The 20,233-nt window shown below is 49.0% G+C and overlaps 1 protein-coding gene across 1 annotated transcript in view; it reads left to right on the top strand.

Moving 5' to 3' along the window:
- Nucleotides 1-1,787: 1,787 nt before the first annotated feature.
- LOC143810242 (uncharacterized) overlaps nucleotides 1,788-20,233 on the top strand; it is a 31,431-nt gene continuing 12,985 nt past the window's right edge. The window contains exons 1-2 of the mRNA XM_077293109.1: nucleotides 1,788-1,850; nucleotides 12,931-13,055. Of these exons, the coding sequence (XP_077149224.1) occupies nucleotides 12,937-13,055 (119 nt within the window). The 5' untranslated portion in view covers nucleotides 1,788-1,850; nucleotides 12,931-12,936. The remainder of the gene's footprint in view (nucleotides 1,851-12,930; nucleotides 13,056-20,233) is intronic.

Genomic DNA, 20,233 nt, shown 5'->3' with positions numbered 1-20,233 from the left:
AACAATTATCAATGTAAATCAAAATTAATATCCCACGGAGGTCTGGATTTGGAATGATGCTAAAATCAAAGTGGAAAATCAAATTACAGGCTGATCCAACTTCAGTGGAAATGCCTCAAGACAAGGAAATGATGCTCAGTAGTGTGTGTGGCCTCCACGTGCCTGTATGACCTCCCTACAATGCCTGGGCACGCTCCTGATGAGACGGCGGATGGTGTCCAGAGGGATCTCCTCTCAGACCTGGACTAAAGCATCCGCCAACTCCTGGACAGTCTGTGGTGCAACATGACGTTGGTGGATGGAGCGAGACATGATGTCCCAGATGTGCTCAATCGGATTCAGGTCTGGGGAACGGGCGGGCCAGTCCATAGCTTCAATGCCTTCATCTTGCAGGAACTGCTGACACACTCCAGCCACATGAGGTCTGGCATTGTCCTGCATTAGGAGGAACCCAGGGCCAACCGCACCAGCATATGGTCTCACAAGGGGTCTGAGGATCTCATCTCAGTAACTAATGGCAGTCAGGCTACCTCTGGCGAGCACATGGAGGGCTGTGCGGCCCTCCAAAGAAATGCCACCCCACACCATTACTGACCCACTGACAAACCGGTCATGCTGAAGGATGTTGCAGGCAGCAGATCGCTCTCCACGGCGTCTCCAGACTCTGTCACGTCTGTCACATGTGCTCAGTGTGAACCTGCTTTCGTCTGTGAAGAGCACAGGACGCCAGTGGTGAATTTGCCAATCCTGGTGTTCTGTGGCAAATGCCAAGCGTCCTGCACGGTGTTGGGCTGTGAGCACAACCCCCATCTGTGGACGTCGGGCACTCACACCATCCTCATGGAGTCGGTTTCTAACCGTTTGTGCAGACACATGCACATTTGTGGCCTGCTGGAGGTCATTTGGCAGGGCTCTGGCAGTGGTCCTCCTGTTCCTCCTTACACAAAGGCTGAGGTGGTGGTCCTGCTGCTGGGTTGTTGCCCTCCTACAGCCCACTCCACATCTCCTGGTGTACTGGCCTGTCTCCTGGTAGCGCCTCCATCCTCTGGACACTACGCTGACAGACACAGCAAACCTTCTTGCCACAGCTCGCATTGATGTGCCATCCTGGATGAGCTGCACTACCTGAGCCACTTGTGTGGGTTGTAGAGTCCGTCTCATGCTACCACGAGTGTGAAAGCACAACCAACATTCAAAAGTGACCAAAACATCAGCCGGAAAGCATTGGTACTGAGATGTGGTCTGTGATCCCCACCTGCAGAACCACTCCTTTATTGAGGGGGTCTTGATAATTGCCAATAATTTCCATCTGTGTCTATCCAATTGCACAACAGCATGTGACATTGATTGTCAATCAGTGTTGTTCCTAAGTGGACAGTTTGATTTCACAGAAGTTTGATTCACTTATTATACTTGAAGTACAAATATCAAAATACAAATATAAGTATCCGTAGATAGCTTGGTAGCGGATTAACACACAATGTGCCACTATGAGCACATAAATGCAATGATCAATTGGTCCTATGAAAACATACTGGATCCTACTGACGACGTCAATGTGAATAAGGGCAGAGCAGAACCGGGCCGGACTGAGACGCCCCCACATGGAGACTATGGAGCTCAGAAAGGAGGGGGTTTATGATAAGAAAACTTTCCTCAGAACTACTTATGAAACTTCCTTTCCACAGAATTGTTTTTTTCTGCAATCAGTTCCTAATAAATTATTAATAATTAAGCGAGTGCACATGTCAGACATGAAGATATAAATGTGAGAGATCAGACGAAACAGAATACCTGAGCGGAGAAAACACCAAGGAGCCTTAGACCACCCCCAAAAGAAGACCCTGCAGGTGAAGTATGGAGCTGGTGACCCCAAGATGCTCCAGAGACTGACGGAAGATTCACAACTATCACTATTATATAATATAATATTAATAATCATCATCACAGCGCAGTAAGCTGATAGTCAGTCCTATGTAAGAGATAATGTAGCTATATATGTATTACCAAGTGTTGTAGATGACATCTGCTACATTATCTGTACTCCGAGATATATCACTGTTATCTGTGGTGTTACATAGGACTGCAGGTGATATCTACTACAGTATCTGTACTCAGAGAGTTATCACTGTGTTATCTGTGGTGTTACATAGGACTGCAGGTGACATCTACTACATTATATGTACTCCGAGATATATCACTGTTATCTGTGGTGTTACATAGGACTGCAGGTGACATCTACTACATTATCTGTACTCCGAGATATATCACTGTTATCTGTGGTGTTACATAGGACTGCAGGTGACATCTACTACATTATCTGTACTCAGAGTTATCACTGTGTTATCTGTGGTGTTACATAGGACTGCAGGTGACATCTACTACATTATCTGTACTCAGAGAGTTATCACTGTGTTATCTGTGGTGTTACATAGGACTGCAGGTGACATCTACTACATTATCTGTACTCAGAGAGTTATCACTGTGTTATCTGTGGTGTTACATAGGACTGCAGGTGACATCTACTACATTATCTGTACTCAGAGAGAGATCACTGTGTTATCTGTGGTGTTACATAGGACTGCAGGTGACATCTACTACATTATCTGTACTCAGAGAGATATCACTGTGTTATCTGTGGTGTTACATAGGACTGCAGGTGACATCTACTACAGTATCTGTACTCAGAGAGTTATCACTCTGTTATCTGTGGTGTTACATAGGACTGCAGGTGACATCTACTACATTATCTGTACTCAGAGAGTTATCACTGTGTTATCTGTGGTGTTACACAGGACTGAGTGTGGAGGACAGGTGCGCACAATCAGTCACACCCTGCTGGGAGCAGCACCTGTATTGTGAGCTCCAGGACTTCCAGCAGGAGGCCCAGAGTCTGCCTCTCTTCTCCCCAGGGAGAGGCAGGCTTCCCGGGAGGCCGACATGGCTTCCCAGGCTTCTGTTCCCCGGTCTGTGCCGGCGGGGGACAGAGAGCAGCAGCAACAGCAACTGGCCCAAGAGGGACTGAGGAGGTCGGGACGGGTGAAGAAAACCTTACCCACCTACTCCAACCCTGAGACGGCTCATCGTCCGCCCAGAGAGGGAGACAGGGGCACCCCAGGCCCCAGGAAGGAGAGCCCAGGAACATCCTGGGGGAGAGGAGCTCCGGCGAGTCCACGAGTACCTTCTCCTCCCGAGTGGTCGCCATGCTACGTGAGTATGAGGACGCCGGCAAAGCACTGACCGGGCTGAAGGAGAAGCTGCGGGAGGCTCGGATCCTGAATACCCGAGCCTCTAGCAAGGAGAAACCTGTGACCTCCCAGAGGTTAAGAGCCCTCAGAGATGAGGTGGCCCGGTTAGTGCTCCTCCGGGAGGGGATTGAGAAAAGCGCAGGTCCCTTCCTGGAGAGGTTTAAGAACCAGCGGCGGTTCTCAGAAATGAAGGGGTTAAATACCTCAGGAGAACCGCCAGCCGGCGTCCTAAGCGACGAGGAGGACGCCGATGTGGTCGTGACTGGAGTCCTACAAGCTGGAACCAGCCGGGAGAGTGAGCCGCAGAGCCGACAACAGGGAAGCGGCCTCCCGGCACGGCAGAGGACTCCGACAGCACAGGCTGGAGTGTCAGCGGAGGAAGAGGAGGAGGGCGGTCTGCTACAGGAGATCAGACAGCTGGAGTCTCCAGTGAACCTGGACCGCTTCTCCTTCGGTGAGGACGAGCCAGCAGAGGAAACCAAGAAGAGGAAGAAGAAGACGACGGAGACCGCACGGGAGGTGGTGAGTTACAAATATGTACCGATGGATGATGTTACACCTACCACCTCCTGTGTAAACCCCACCAAACCTAAACGCACGGGCTCTGCAGTGGGTCCGGGGCATAGGCAAGGTGGGGAGAGGAGGAGGACGTCCGGCGGTGCTGCCGTCTGTGCGGGGAACAGTGCAGGGGGCGAGGCTGTGGAGGTACTCACGGCGCCGGACATAGGGGACCCCGAGGAGTTTCCCTCCCTGCCCTCTGCGGCTAAGCCGGTTATCACCGGGGCTGAGGGGGGTGAGGTGGGTGTCCACGCCGTTGCGAAAGGGGGACGGTGTGGGCAGACTCCATCCCTGCTCACTACGGCTGAGCCGGCCGACGCCGGGGCTGTGGGGGGCAGGTCCGAGGAACATGGTGCGGCGAAAGGAGGGCGCACTGTTGTGACAGGGGCGCAGTGCGCCTTAAAGGAGAACAGGCACGCAGCTGTGACAGGAGAGCAGCGTGTCCAAAAAGGACAGAAAAAGGATAAATCATCTGCAGGGAACAAGAGGCGCCCTGCTGTGACAGGGGGACAGAGTGCTCCAGCACCCCAGCATGACACCAGGACTGCGAAGTCTGTGGGTGCGGGGCAGGCGGCGCCCCCCAACGAGCAGCGGGCCCAAAATAATAAAGTGCAAACTGCTGCAGTGGGGGGGCAAGGCGCTCCAAGGACACAACAGAGAGTCAGCACCAATCAAGGGAAATCGAGTGTGGTGCTGCACCCCTCCCCCGGTCCGGCAGGTGTGAGTGCAGAGAAGCTAGCAGACACAAGTGAGGAAGGAATGGATGTGACTGTGGCAGGTGCAGAGAACACTGGGACAAATGGTGGTGACAATACAGGTAATAAAGTGACGGGAAGTGGTGACAGTGGTAAGGGGAATGAAAGGAGCTGTGCAGGAAATGATGGTAGTAGTGGAGTGAATGGTGGGAGTAGTGGTGGAATGAATGATGGGAGCAGTGGTGGAGTAAATGATGGGAGTAGTGATGTTGCAAATGATGGGAGTAGTGGAGGAGTGAATGAGGAGAGCATTACTGATGTTGGTGGAGGGGAAGCAGGTAGTGGTCCCGCTGCCCCCCCAGCGGTGGCGGGGGCTTCAGCCCCAAGCTATTCAGCAGCTGTCACTGCTGGGGGTAGTAGTGCGCCCTTGTCTGGTGACCCTGAGGATGGTGACTTGCAACAGCGCTTCCTGGACGCCCTGAGGAGAGGGGAGAGTTCCATCAATGTAGAGGGGAGGGAGGTTGATCTGTCTTTCTGGATAGAGAGACACGGTCTTTCCGCCTTCCGAGATAGAGGGGCAGAGACTGTCTGGTCTCTGCCAACACCAGGGCAGAGGAGCAACCGTAGGAACGTGGCCCGTCTCCAGTGGGTAAGCAAGGATGCCTGTCCTGATCGGTCAAAGGTTGCTGAGCTCCTGCTGGGGATGGGCTTCGTGGCATATGACATCTTCACCTTGATCCATCCCTATGGGACCTCCTACTTCGATGTCAGCTTCGTGAGACCGGAGGGCCTTGAGCTTTTCTGGTCTCGCCATGAGCTGGCTCGGGGTCGCCCCGAATGGCAGGGTTTCCTCGCTGTGGCAATATCTCGCCAGAACTCAGTCAGGAAGGTGACCGTTTTGACCAGTAACGAGTCACTTTCCTGTGTCGACATCTCCACCTGGGTTGGACGATACGGCGACATCGTCGGTATTCCCGAGAAGACCCTCGATGAGCATGGTATCTGGTCAGGAGCCTGGACCTTCATGGTGAAATTGAAGGTTTCAGGAAACACCGTTACCCATATCCCTTCCTCAACATTTTTGGGGAGGGACAGGATCTTGATTTTCTACCGGGGGCAGCCTAAGGTCTGTCACAGGTGCGGCAGCCCCACACACTTCAGTGCGCAGTGTACCACCCAGAAATGCGCACTGTGTGGGGACCTCGGCCATCTTGCTGCTACCTGTGGCAGGATTAGGTGTAACCTGTGTGGTGACCTCGGTCACCCGTTCAGTCGCTGTCCGCGTTCCTTTGCCAATGCGGTCCTGAAAGCGGCGAGTGCGGGACAGGCGAAAGCCGGGACTAATCTCGCCGGTGAAGGGACCAGCAGAGGCGGAGGAGGCAGGGAACCGGTGAGGAGCAGGCTGCCGCCATCCAATATCAGGCGGCAGGAGCAGCGCCATGGGAAAAGGGGGCAGGGAGTAATGACCCTAAACTCTGACCCGGGTGCTCCACTTGCAGCTGAGGATCCTAAAGACAGCGAATTGAGCGAGGAAGTCAAGAGACTTGAAAGAGAGGAGCAAAAGGACGCCATGTCTGCCCAGGAACCTTCATCCGGTGACAGTCTGGATGAGGGAGAGGGGGAGTGGTCACAGCAAAAGAAAAAGGGTAACAGGAAAACAACTAAGGATAAGAGGGGGTCCGGGCCTCGAGCCTCCTCCTCGGAGTGCGACCCCTCTGACTCCGTAGCCCTGATCCAGGTGCCATTGGAAGGTCCAGCCGCCCCCCCTCTGGTGGATCTCTCTAACCGGTTCCGGGCCCTCCAGGACTCCCCTCCAGAGGGGGGCGATGGGGACCCGGGGCCGGAGGTTGCGGACGGGGTTGTTGGGGCTCAGGAGGTCGCTGGGTCTTCTTCTCAGGGGGCAAATACAAAGCCTTCTGGGGGGGGGACTACCTCGGGACCACCAGACAAGGGCCAGAGTGTATGTAAGGAGAGAATGGATGAGTCAGTTTGTCTTAAGCGCACTAAAAACTCATCATTGTCAGAGGAAGAGGGTGAAACTGTTGGGGGTGGGAAGAAAAAGGCTATCTAATTCAATCAATCATGATGGCGGCACCCACCCCGTTGACGCTGGCAACCATTAATGTTGCCAGCATAAAGTCAGAAGCGGCAAGGTACACGGCCTTTCATTTTCTCGGCCAACTTGACGCCGACATTTTGTTTTTGCAGGAGACCAGGTTGACCGACCTATCAACCATGCATAAAGCAAGGCGGGAGTGGAGGCACGGGCCCTCCTACTGGTCTCTCGCGGCCGAGCCGTATAGCGGGGTGGCGGTCCTTTTTAAGACCGCAGCGGTTGAATGCAGACGATTGATCGAGTTAGAAATGGGGAGATGCTTGATCCTAGATGTCTCCATGGGGGGACAGGAGCTTCGGCTCATTAACATCTACAGTCCCCAGTCCAAGTGGGACCGCAAGTGTCTCTTCATGAAGATCAAACCTTACTTATTTTCGAGTCGGCAGGTGGTCTTTGGAGGGGATTTCAACAATGTCACGAGACCCTGTGATAGAGGAGGTTCCGTAGACCGGCTGGCTTACGATTGCGTCGCGCTAAATAGGATAGTAAGTGAGGCACGCCTGGTGGATGTCCACATCCGGCACAACACAGGCCACGCGGGGTTCACCTATTTTAGAGGTAGTCAGTGCAGGTCTAGGATAGACAGGTTTTATTTGAAGGAGGAGGCCGTTTCCTCGCCGTTGTCGGTTGTGGAGGTGGAATTCTCCGATCACTGTTTGATTATGTTTTCTCTGAGCGTTACAGAGACTCCTCGGATGGGAAGAGGTTATTGGAAGCTGAATTCGTCACTCCTTGAGGAAGAAGCTGTAAGACGGTCCTTTGAGGAATTTCTTCAGAGCCAGGTACCGCTGCTGGGCCTAAGTAACACTAAGTCGGAGTGGTGGGAGATGTTCAAACATCGGGTGGCGAGATTCTTCCGGCAACTCTCGAACCTCAGAAGCCTGAACAGGGATCGCCTGTATCAGAGCCTGAGGAGGAAACTCGAGCAACTTGTCTCGACTGGGGGTAGCCGCGAGGCGATCTCCAGTGTGAAATCCTTGCTAAAGAGGTGTCAGTACGATAGGCACGCATCTTTGGTTTTTGAGAGGGACTACGGGAAGTACTACTCGCCCGACCCCTACAGAAGCTGCAAGATGTCAGTGAATAGTAAGATAGTGACGGGGCTGATGGACAGTACGGGATCCCTGAGAAGGTCCAGATCAGGGATCTTGGAGGTCGTCAGTTCATACTACTCGCACCTCTTGGGAAGGAAGGAACTGGATCGTGACAGGATGTCGGCTTTCCTGGCTGAAGCTGTTCCTGAGCCAGGGGCTGACCTCTCGCTGGGCGGTTTGGCAGAAGCGATCAAAGAAGAGGAAGTGAGACTGGCGATCGATGGGCTCCGGCCCAAAAAATCGCCAGGTCCGGATGGCTTAACATCCGAGTTCTTTAAGACCTTTAGGGACTCCTTGGTCCCCCTCTTGACTCAGGTGTTTAATGAGTGTCTCTCCTCGGGCACTCTGCCGAGATCATTAAGGAGGTCGGCTCTGATCATTTTGTCAAAGGGTAAGGATCCATCACGCATTGAGAATTGGCGTCCCATATCACTTCTCAATGTGGACAGGAAGGTTTTGGCTAAGATACTCTTCAACAGGCTGGTGAAATTTGCGCCGCGGCTCCTTTCGGAGGCCCAGCACTGTTGCGTTCCTGGCCGTAGCACTTTCAGTGCTATTCTGGGTGTCCGAGAGGCCGTGGAGCAAGGCAGGGCGGGCCTTTGGAAGGGGTTCTTGCTGACCCTGGATCAGGCAAAAGCCTTTGATCGGGTTGACCACGAGTACCTCTGGTCCACTCTTTTGAGGTATGGTCTGCCTGGAGGGTTTGTGGACTGGCTTAAGACCTTGTACGCAGGGGCTGAGACTTTCCCTCTGGTAAACGGGTGGATTGGACAACCTTTCGGGGTAGAGTCCGGTGTCCGCCAGGGCTGCCCTCTTAGCCCTTTGCTTTACGCGTTTGCGATCGATCCCTTCCTCAGAAGGGTCGATTGTGGGCCGTTGGCGGGGGTGGGGATGGGCGGGGTGGCGCCGGAGGCTATCCTGAGGGTAGTGGCCTACGCGGATGACGTCACGGTCTTTGTTTCTTCGCAAGAGGAGGCGATGGTGGTGATGTCAGAAGTGGAGAGCTACTCGGAGGCATCCGGGTCCAAGGTCAACCAGGACAAGTGTGAGAGTCTCTGGCTGGGAGGCGGGGATCCCGCGTTTGATCTTCCGGACACCCTCCCCGAACCCCAAGAACATGCCAAAGTCCTAGGCATCGAATTTGGCCAGGGTGATTACCCCACGAAAAACTGGGAAGGCAGAATCAAAGGTGTCGCCCAAAGAGTGGACCAATGGAAGGGTTGGTCTTTGACCCTGAGGGAAAGGGTTGACCTGTGCAAAGCTTTCCTGCTCCCCTTGCTAATCTACCTGGGCAGCGTCTGTGTCTTACCAGAGCCTCTCTGGACACGGGTCTACAGTCTGTTCTTCCAGATGTTATGGGGGAATAGACTGAATCTAGTCAAACGGGAGGTCACTTACCGCACGAGGAGACTAGGGGGGTTGAATATGGTAAACCCCGTGGTGTTCCTAGTGAACACCTTTTTGAAAGTTAACGTGGCAAACCTCTGGAAAGAGAGGGCTCCTCCGTGGGTATTCTCCTGCAAGGGATGGTTTCAGCCTTTCTTCCAGGAATGGGAGACAGGGGGAAGATTGAAGGATCTCCGCACACCGCACGGGCATCTCCCGGCTTATGTTACCCCGGTTCTGAAAATGATGCGCCGGTGGGGTCTGGGAATGTGGGAAGTGAGGTCCCTCCCGAGGAAACTCCTCGACATGCGGGTCTTGCTTTCGCATTTTCAGAAACCATTGGTCCTCAAGGACTGCCCAAGTCGGGATCTAGAGGTTGGGTTAAGTTTGCTAAATTCTAGCAGGATCCCCAAGAAGTATTGGGACTTGACTTGGCGCTGCTTCCAAGGTAAGTTGTATGTGAAGGACAATTTGAAGCACAGGAGCTCCGTGGACAGGAATTGTCCCCGTGAGGCTTGCGCTACCATGCTGGAAAGCATGGAGCACTTCCTGCTTCATTGTCCTTTTAATACAGAGGTGTACAACAGGCTGGGCGCTTCCATTGGTTGGCCGCGGCTGGCCACTCTGTCCTATGCCGAGTGGGCCTATGGAGCGTTCAGAGACCTCGGGAGAAGGGACCGAGCCACTTTATTCTTAGTCAGCGCAGTGGTCAGGTACTTCACGTGGAACGCACGAGTTTTAGTTTCGACGCAGCATAAAATCCTCCGTGTAGATGAAGTTTGTAGCAGCATCCTAGGTGCCCTGGTGAAGGTGCGTTCTCTGGAGTGCGAAAGACTGGGTGCCCGGAGGGCGGCCCATCTCTGGAGGGGTTTCTCCTTCGGGGTGCCTTAGTCCGTTAGCGCTCCTATATCCTGGTGGTGGGCTGATATCTTTACACCCTAGATTTTTGTTTTGTATCTCTGTTCCCTGAATAGAAGGTTTGCAGGCATCGAACTTGAGCCTTGGGTGGTGAGTATGTAGGTTGTGAAGTTGGTTTATGTATATATTGTATATAGTGTATTGTATATATTGTATATAGTGTGTATAATAGAGGGTCTTAGTTAGGTTGGGTGGGGGATTGGGGGGTTTCAACAGCGGTGATATGAGACTGATCTGGCCTGGCCCAGGCCCCGCCTGGGGAAAAACTTTGGGGCCTGATCCTAGCTCGGATAATTCCTGAACTTTGTGGCCAGAGCTGGATCAGGGGTGGCGGGATAGTTAGTGTAGGTGTGTGTATATATATATATATAAAAAAAAAAAAAAATGTTTAATAATAATAATTTTGTATAGTGTATTGTATTTAGGTTTGTTGTAGGGTGTATGTGGCGGTGCAAGCGGGTGGCTGTAAGGTAAGGCAGTGGGACCAGTAGGGTTTTGCTGTGTTTGCGGCGTTGTATAAATCTGTATATAATGTGTTTATAGTGTATATATTGTTTATATTGTATATAGGACGGTGTGAATGTAGTTGGGGTTGTATATAGTAGTATGAATGAAGCTGGGCCGGGGGTCTTGTATGATTTTATTACTATTTATAATTTTTACAGGGGTATTAATGTAAGTTATGAGTATTTTGTTTGTTGTCTTTTCTTTTTGCTTTCTTTATTTAATTGGAATTTTCTTTCTTGTCCCTGATTAGTAGGTTTCTTTTTTGTCTTTTGTGGCCGTCTGATTGGAGCTTTGTTCTTATGTTTTGTTTTGTTGTGTTCTATTTGTAGTGTATCATAGTTAGTGTCATGTGAAAGTATTTTATTTAATAAAAGACTCACTGTGTTATCTGTGGTGTTACATAGGACTGCAGGTGACATCTACTACATTATCTGCACTCAGAGCGTCATCACTGTGTTATCTGTGGTGTTACATAGGACTGCAGGTGACATCTACTACATTATCTGTACTCAGAGAGTTATCACTGTGTTATCTGTGGTGTTACATAGGACTGCAAGTGACATCTACTACATTATCTGTACTCAGAGCGTTATCACTGTTATCTGTGGTGTTACATAGGACTGCAGGTGACATCTACTACATTATCTGTACTCAGAGAGTTATCACTGTGTTATCTGTGGTGTTACATAGGACTGCAGGTGACATCTACTACATTATCTGTACTCAGAGAGATATCACTGTGTTATCTGTGGTGTTACATAGGACTGCAGGTGACATCTACTACATTATCTGTACTCAGAGAGTGATCACTGTTTTATCTGTGGTGTTACATAGGACTGCAGGTGACATCTACTACATTATCTGTACTCAGAGAGTTATCACTGTTATCTGTGGTGTTACATAGGACTGCAGGTGACATCTACTACATTATCTGTACTCAGAGAGTTATCACTGTGTTATCTGTGGTGTTACATAGGACTGCAGGTGACATCTACTACAGTATCTGTACTCAGAGAGTTATCACTGTGTTATCTGTGGTGTTACATAGGACTGCAGGTGACATCTACTACATTATCTGTACGCAGAGAGTAATAGTACGCCACTGTCGGTATCTCTCCTTTGATGCGGGCTCTGGCGGTGAGACCACATCTTGCCCCCAAATAGCCGCAGGCGGAATCTCGATCCACCCACGGCTATTAATTACTGAAATGCCGCTGTCAAACACTGACATTTAAATGGTGCTTCGGGCAATTGCGCCAGAACTGCGCTCACCGGTGACCTGCGTCATGTGATCGTTCATGGCAATCCGAGGTCATAGCAAGTCAGCAATTCTACTGCAGAGGCGACCTGATCACCGCCTCTATGGAGCAGAGGCGATCGAGTTATGCCAGGTTCTAGTGTCCCATGGAAACTATTGAATCACAGCATAAGTAAAAAAAATTATTTTTTTTTAAATATTAAAAAATAAAATATTTCAAATCACCCCCCTTTCGCTCCATTCAAAATAAAGCAATAAAAATAAAATCAAACCTACACATATTTGGTATCGCTGCGTTCAGAATTTCCCGATTAATCAATAAAAAAGGATTAACCTGATCACAAAACGGCGTAGTGGGAAAAAGTCAAAACACCAGAATTACATTTTTTTGGTCGCTGCGACATTCCATTAAATTGCAATAACGGGCGATCAAAAGATCGTATCTGCACCAAAGTGGTATCATTAAAAACGTCAGCTCGGAGCACAAAAAATAAGCCCTCACTCTGCCCGATATCACAAAAAATGGAGACGCTACGGGTATCGGAAAAAGGCGCAAATTTTTTTTTCTTAGCAAAGTTTGGAATTTTTTTCACCACTTGGATAAAAAAGAACCTAGACATGTTTGGTGATCTGGAAAATCACAATGGCAGGTTTAGCATTTACTGAACCTAGCAAAAAAAAAACAAGTGTGGGATTAAACTTTTTTTGCAATTTCACAGCACTTGGAATTTTTCTCCCATTTTGTAGTACACAACATGGTAAAACCAATGGTGCTGTTCAAAAGTACAACTCGTCCCGCAAAAAACAAGCCCTCACGTGGCCATATTGGTGGAAAAATATAAAAGTTATGGCTCTGGGAAGGAGGGGAGCGAAAAAGCAAAACTGGAAAAAGCTCCTGAGGTTAAGGGGTTAAAGAGTTATTTTTTTTTTTTAGAATCTCAAGTTAAATGCCACATGAGCTGCAGTACTTGTGAGCGGCCACTAGACGGAGCACAGTATGGTGCTGACCCACTATAGCACACTATTTAGCTGTATCAGTGAGGTGTCAGGTGTCAGTCTCCCAAAAATCTGAAATGAATGATCTCTCCTGAGAATGACCAATCAATATCATAAGCCAGAAAACCCTCTCTAATTTTAAGTGTTGTTACAGGTGAGGATGGGACACGCTATCCTGGCCGCTCTCTGCCTGTGGAGCTGCATACTGACAGTGACTCCAGCGTTAAATGAGGAACAAGTGGGAAGAGCGACAGCGTACATTCATCAGCACTTCACTTGGTAAGTGTAATGGTATTTCTCCTTGGTGCTTTGTGACTCTCACAGGCAGTGACTATGAAGTGACCCTTTACAAGCAGCTACTGTCACCAATTCACCGTTTACAAGCAGCTACTGTCACCAATTCACCCTTTAGAAGCAGCTACTGTCACAAATTCACCCTTTAGAAGCAGCTACTGTCACCAATTCACCCTTTAGAAGCAGCTACTGTAACCAATTCACCCTTTAGAAGCAGCTACTGTCACAAATTCACCATTTAGAAGCAGCTACTGTCACCAATTCACCCTTTAGAAGCAGCTACTGTCACCAATTTACCCTTTAGAAGCAGCTAGTCACCAATTCACCCTTTAGAAGCAGCTACTGTCACCAATTTACCATTTAGAAGCAGCTACTTCACCAATTTACCGTTTAGAAGCAGCTACTGTGACCAATTCACCCTTTAGAAGCAGCTACTGTGACCAATTCACCCTTTAGAAGCAGCTACTCTCACCAATTCACCCTTTAGAAGCAGCTACTGTCACCAATTCACCCTTTAGAAGCAGCTATTGTTACCAATTCACCCTTTAGAAGCAGCTACTGTCACCAATTCACCATTTAGAAGCAGCTACTGTCACCAATTCACCCTTTAGAAGCAGCTACTGTGACCAATTCACCCTTTAGAAGCAGCTACTGTCACCAATTCACCCTTTAGAAGCAGCTACTGTCACCAATTCACCGTTTAAAAGCAGCTACTGTCACCAATTCACCCTTTAGAAGCAGCTACTGTCACCAATTCACCCTTTTGAAGCAGCTACTGTCACCAATTCACCTTTTAGAAGCAGCTACTGTCACCAATTCACCCTTTAGAAGCAGCTACTGTCACCAATTCACCCTTTAGAAGCAGCTACTGTCACCAATTCACCCTCTAGAAGCAGCTGCATCTCCACACTAATTTTGGGCATCAGAAAACACATAATACATCTTGTTACGTGACTAATAAGATGTATTATGTGAAGAAAAGTTTAGTCTCCTGATGGTGAAAGTGAGGTACTGTGCCTTGAAAAAGTATTCACATTTTGAGAACTTTTCCACATATTTTTCACATTACACCCGCAAATTTAAAAGCATTTTATTGGGATTTATCTGATCTGGCCTTATTTGACCAGAGCACCTTCTTCAACATGTCATACAGTTAGCAAACCAAGCATGTTGATGAAGGTGTTCAGTCAGAGCAGTTCATAATAGAACTTTTTAGAGTAAATGTAAAACGCTATGTGTGACAGCAAACTGACACTGCACATCACCCTGAAAACACCATCCCTACAGTCACACATAGTGGTGGCAGCATCATGCTGTGGGGAGTGCATTATCAGCAAGTCTCTCTGTCAGTGCAGAGCTGACAGTTTCTACAACATGCTGCTGCATCCCCATGCTGTGGAAATGATCAGCCTGCAAAAAATGATTATCCCATAGTGGGACAAAGTAAAAAAAAAAGTAAAAGTAATTGTAAAAATATATTAAAATAATAATAATAATAATTTAAAAAAATCAAAAGATATTGTAGCTACAAATAAATATTTGGATGGAAAAAAATATAAACAAATAAAAGTATACATACTTGGTAACACCGTGTCTGCAATGACACGACCTATAAAACTGTCCCACTAGTGAACACCATTAAAAAATAAATAAAAAACAAGGCACAAAACAATACTCTATCATCATACTGCCGAACAATAAGTGGAATGAAATAGTTTTTATTGTGTAAAATTGCCAAAACATTCTGGGAACCTGCTGAGCATTCAGGCTCTGCAGCTCATTGCGGCCTTCGAGCGCAGCAAGGCCCGAGGGGGGGGGCATGTTAGGTGTCGAGTTCCTGCCGCTGCACATGGGGAATCTCGAACCATCTCCGCTACGGTCTCCCATCCTCCTCCAGCCGCAGTGGAGCCTACTCAGCAGAGACGTCAGTCCCAACGTCTGGCTAGAGCTGATACTGTGCGGCTGGTAACTGTTGTCCTTCCAGGCTCAGCCATTGTAACCAGTAGTGATCAGCGGCGAGCAGGCATCCCTGGGACTAAGTCCTGCTTTTCTTCTTCTGAGCATGCCCAAGGGACGACCTCTCACTGGAGGTCGGGGTCACATGTTCAGGTCCTGTAGCAGCTCCTATTGGACCTCTAGGAAGGTCCTGGAGAACTTCCACTATAAAAGGTTCGCATGGCCGCTCGGCCATGCGCTAGTATAAATCAGTTATTGTGTGTGGATGTATGCCTGTTCTGGTGAAAGCTCCGAATCATACACATCCCTAGTGTTGATGAATACTCACAAACATTGTAGCTGTCTAGTGCCAGTTAATGCCATCCAGCACCAGGCACAATCTAATAGCATCTATCAGCAGCATTAGCCAGTGCGGCACCGTGCACAACCAGTGCGCTTACCTGTCCCTAGTTAGGGTGGTTAGTGGTGTCCCCCAGAGCTGTGCTGCGCGCACCCAGTGTGCTAAATCTATTTTGTATTTATTTTTCCCTGGCATCGCAGTTCCGGTGCCGAACGCAAGTGGTCTAGAGGGACTCTAACCACGCGTCTGAGGGCTGAGTTTTGTGACTCTATACTTGCATTTCCTCTGTGGTATTGCAGCCCTGTGACTTAACAGGGTTCGCTTTCTTCATACCGCGTGTAGCTGACCCATGTGTGTTTTCATTATACCGCCATTTACTGTCTGCCATTACCTAGCAGCAGGTATCATCTCTGCACGGTGGACCTCGGGCTGTGAACGCACCTTATTCCATCTTTATAATTGTTTGGTGCGTTCCACAAGCCCTAACATACTGTATGATCAGTAATTGAATCCACACACATTTTTTAATGTTTTTGTCATGATCCAGGACAGGGTTTTGCTTCATTCCCGTCCTGGTCAGATATGGGTTAATTTTATCCACCTTTCTTTGGTTCTGGGGTGGCTATTTAGGGATGTCTCTGCCTATGTCCGGTGTCGGTTATAGTTCCTGTCCCTCGGCTTGAGCAGCTGACCTTGATTTATCCGTGTGATTCTCCTGTCCCTCCTGCTCCCTGTTTTCTGTCGGCCCCACTTTCCCTGCATGACCCGGCTCTGTGTATTGACTTGTCTTCTCGTCTCCTGATTTTGTACCTTCCCGTAATCTCTGCCTTCTGATCCTCTGCCTGTTCCTGACTCTGCTTTCCACCTCATCCTCTAGTATCTTCACTCACAGCTGGTTCCTGACCCCTGGCTAGTTACGTACCTCTCCTCCGGCTCTTCCTCTCGGTAGTCACGCATCTCTGCAGGACAGACGGCTTGGTTCTTTTTGGGGGGCGCGCTCTCGTTCCCGATTCAGGTCCGGGACATCCGCTCTCTCTTCACTGGCTGGATGGCACCTCGGATATCGGTGCACACCTCACCGGTTGGGTCGCTGTTATGATCCTTAGTGGTTGAGGATCACAAATTACTCCAGCTAAGTAACATACATAGGACAAGCTCTAGGGAGGTGGCAAACTGGACTGACCGCAAATCTGAACCTATCCAAACACACTAGAAGTAGCCGGTGAACGTGCCTAAAAATCCTAGACGTCTCGAGCCAGCCTGAGGAACTAACTACCCCTAGAGAGAAAGAAAGACCTCTCTTGCCTCCAGAGAAATAATCCCCAAAGAAATAGAAGCCCCCAACATATAATAACGGTGAGGTAAGAGGAAGGCACATACACAGGGGTGAAAACAGATTTAGCAAATGAGGCCCACTAATACTAGATAGCAGAAAATAGTAAAGGGGTCTGTGCGGTCAGTAAAAAACCCTTACAAAATATCCACACTGAGATTTCAAGAACCCCCGCACCAACTAACGGTGTGGGGGGGAGAAACTCAGTCCCCTAGAGCAACCAGCAAGCGAGGAAATCACATTTTAGCGAGCTGGACTAAAAACATAATAAATGCTGATAATCAAAAAATGATCAAAAACTTAGCTTGTCTTGGAGAGACTGGGAGCAAGGTAGTCACAAGGAATCTGAAGAGCACTGAATACATTGAGAGCAGGCAAGGAACTGAGTATCCAGGTGAACTAAATAGGAAACCAACCAAGGATAACGAACCAGCAGATGCTGCCAACCTGCAGAAAGACAACACTACACAGTACCGCTTGTGACCACTAGAGGGAGCCCAAAAACAGAGTTCACAACAGTACCCCCCCTTGAGGAGGGGTCACCGAACCCTCATCAAGACCCCCAGGGCGATCAGGACGAGCCACGTGGAAGGCACAAACCAAATCGGCCGCATGAACATCAGAGGCGACAACCCAGGAATTATCCTCCTGACCATAGCCCTTCCACTTCACCAAATACTGAAGCCTCCGTCTAGAGATACGAGAATCCAAAATCTTCTCTACCACGTACTCCAATTCGCCCTCGACCAGCACCGGAGCAGGAGGCTCAACAGAAGGAACCACAGGCACCACATACCTCCATAACAATGACCTATGGAACACATTATGAATGGCAAAAGATGCTGGGAGGTCCAAACGAAATGACACAGGATTGAGGATTTCCAAGATCTTACAAAGACCGATGAAGCGAGGCTTGAATTTAGGAGAGGAGACCTTCATAGGAACATACCGAGAAGACAGCCACACCAAATCCCCAACACGAAGTCGGGGACCCACACCGCGGCGGCGGTTGGCAAAGCGCTGAGCCTTCTCTTGTGACAACCTCAAATTGTCCACCACATGGTTCCAAATCTGCTGCAACCTATCCACCACAGAATCCACCCCAGGACAGTCAGAAGGCTCAACCTGACCCGAGGAAAAACGAGGATGGAAACCAGAATTGCAGAAAAAAGGCGAAACCAAAGTAGCAGAACTAGCCCGATTATTAAGGGCAAACTCGGCCAATGGCAAAAAAGTCACCCAATCATCCTGATCAGCAGAAACAAAACATCTCAAATAAGTTTCCAACGTCTGATTAGTTCGCTCGGTTTGGCCATTAGTCTGAGGATGGAAGGCCGACGAAAAAGACAAATCAATGCCCATCTTAGCACAAAAAGTCCGCCAAAACCTGGACACAAACTGGGATCCTCTATCAGACACAATATTTTCAGGAATGCCGTGCAAGCGAACCACATTCTGAAAAAATAGAGGAACCAAATCGGAGGAAGAAGGCAACTTAGGCAAGGGCACCAAATGGACCATCTTGGAAAAACGATCACACACCACCCAGATGACAGACATTTTCTGAAATACCGGAAGATCCGAAATAAAATCCATGGAAATGTGCGTCCAAGGCCTTTTCGGAATAGGCAAAGGCAAAAGCAAACCGCTGGCAAGAGAACAGCAAGGCTTAGCCCGAGCACAAATCCCACAAGACTGCACAAAGGAACGAACATCCCGCAACAAGGAAGTCCACCAGAAGGACCTAGCCACCAAATCTCTGGTACCAAAAATCCCAGGATGACCCGCCAACACCGAAGAATGAACCTCGGAAATAACTCTGCTGGTCCATCTATCCGGGACAAACAGTCTCTCTGGTGGACAACGGTCAGGTCTATCCGCCTGAAATTTCTGCAGCACTCGTCGCAAATCTGGGGAAACGGCAGACAAAATCACTCCCTCTCTGAGAATACCAGCCGGCTCAGAAACTCCCGGAGAGTCAGGCACAAAACTCCTAGAAAGAGCATCAGCTTTCACGTTCTTCGAACCAGGCAGATATGAGACCACGAAGTTGAAACGGGAGAAAAACAACGACCATCGAGCCTGTCTAGGATTCAGGCGCTTGGCAGATTCAAGGTAAATCAGATTTTTGTGATCAGTCAAGACAACCACACGATGTTTAGTTCCTTCGAGCCAATGTCGCCACTCCTCAAATGCCCACTTCATAGCCAACAACTCCCGATTACCAACATCATAATTCCGCTCGGCAGGCGAAAACTTTCTTGAAAAGAAGGCACATGGTTTCATCACAGAGCCATCAGAGCTTCTCTGCGACAAAACAGCCCCTGCTCCAATCTCAGAAGCATCAACCTCGACCTGGAAGGGTAGAGAAACATCTGGCTGACATAAGACTGGAGCTGAAGAAAACTGGTGCTTCAGCTCCCGAAAGGCCTCCACGGCCGCAGGAGACCAATTAGTCACATCAGAACCCTTCTTGGTGAAATCCGTCAAAGGTTTAACCACGCTAGAAAAATTAGCGATGAAACGACGGTAAAAATTAGCAAAACCCAAGAACTTCTGAAGACTCTTAACAGACGTGGGCTGAGTCCAGTCATGAATAGCCTGGACCTTGACTGGGTCCATCTCCACAGTAGAAGGAGAAAAAATAAAACCCAAAAAGGAGACCTTCTGTACTCCGAAGAGGCATTTTGAGCCCTTCACAAATAAAGCATTAGCACGCAGGACCTGAAACACCATCCTGACCTGCTTCACATGGGACTCCCAATCATCAGAAAAGACCAAAATGTCATCCAGAGAAACAATCATAAATTTATCCAGATATTCTCGGAAGATGTCATGCATGAAAGACTGAAACACAGAAGGAGCATTAGAGAGTCCAAAAGGCATCACCAAGTACTCAAAATGGCCTTCAGGCGTATTAAATGCTGTTTTCCATTCATCTCCCTGCTTAATGCGCACAAGGTTATACGCACCACGGAGATCTATCTTGGTGAACCAACTGGCACCCTTAATCCGAGCAAACAAATCAGACAATAGTGGTAAAGGATACTGAAATTTGACTGTGATTTTATTCAGAAGACGATAGTCTATACAAGGTCTCAACGAACCGTCCTTCTTGGCCACAAAAAAAAATCCTGCACCAAGAGGGGAAGAGGATGGGCGAATATGTCCCTTCTCCAAAGACTCCTTTATATAACTCCGCATCGCGGCATGCTCTGGTATAGACAGATTAAAAAGTCGTCCCTTAGGGAATTTACTACCAGGAATTAAATTTATAGCACAGTCACAATCCCTATGAGGGGGCAGGGCACTGGACCTGGGTTCATCAAATACATCCTGGTAGTCAGACAAAAACTCAGGGACCTCAGAAGGAGTGGAAGAAGCAATAGACACCAACGGAACATCGCCATGAATTCCCTGACAACCCCAACTTGACACAGACATAGCTTTCCAATCTAAAACTGGATTATGAGCCTGCAGCCATGGCAGACCCAAAACGACAACATCATGCAAATTATGCAGAACAAGAAAGCG

This window comes from Ranitomeya variabilis, chromosome 2, assembly GCF_051348905.1.
Source record: "Ranitomeya variabilis isolate aRanVar5 chromosome 2, aRanVar5.hap1, whole genome shotgun sequence".
Classification (NCBI taxonomy): domain Eukaryota; kingdom Metazoa; phylum Chordata; class Amphibia; order Anura; family Dendrobatidae; genus Ranitomeya; species Ranitomeya variabilis.
The sequence above is the reverse complement of the archived record's forward strand: the minus strand, read 5'-3'. Positions and strand labels throughout refer to the sequence as shown.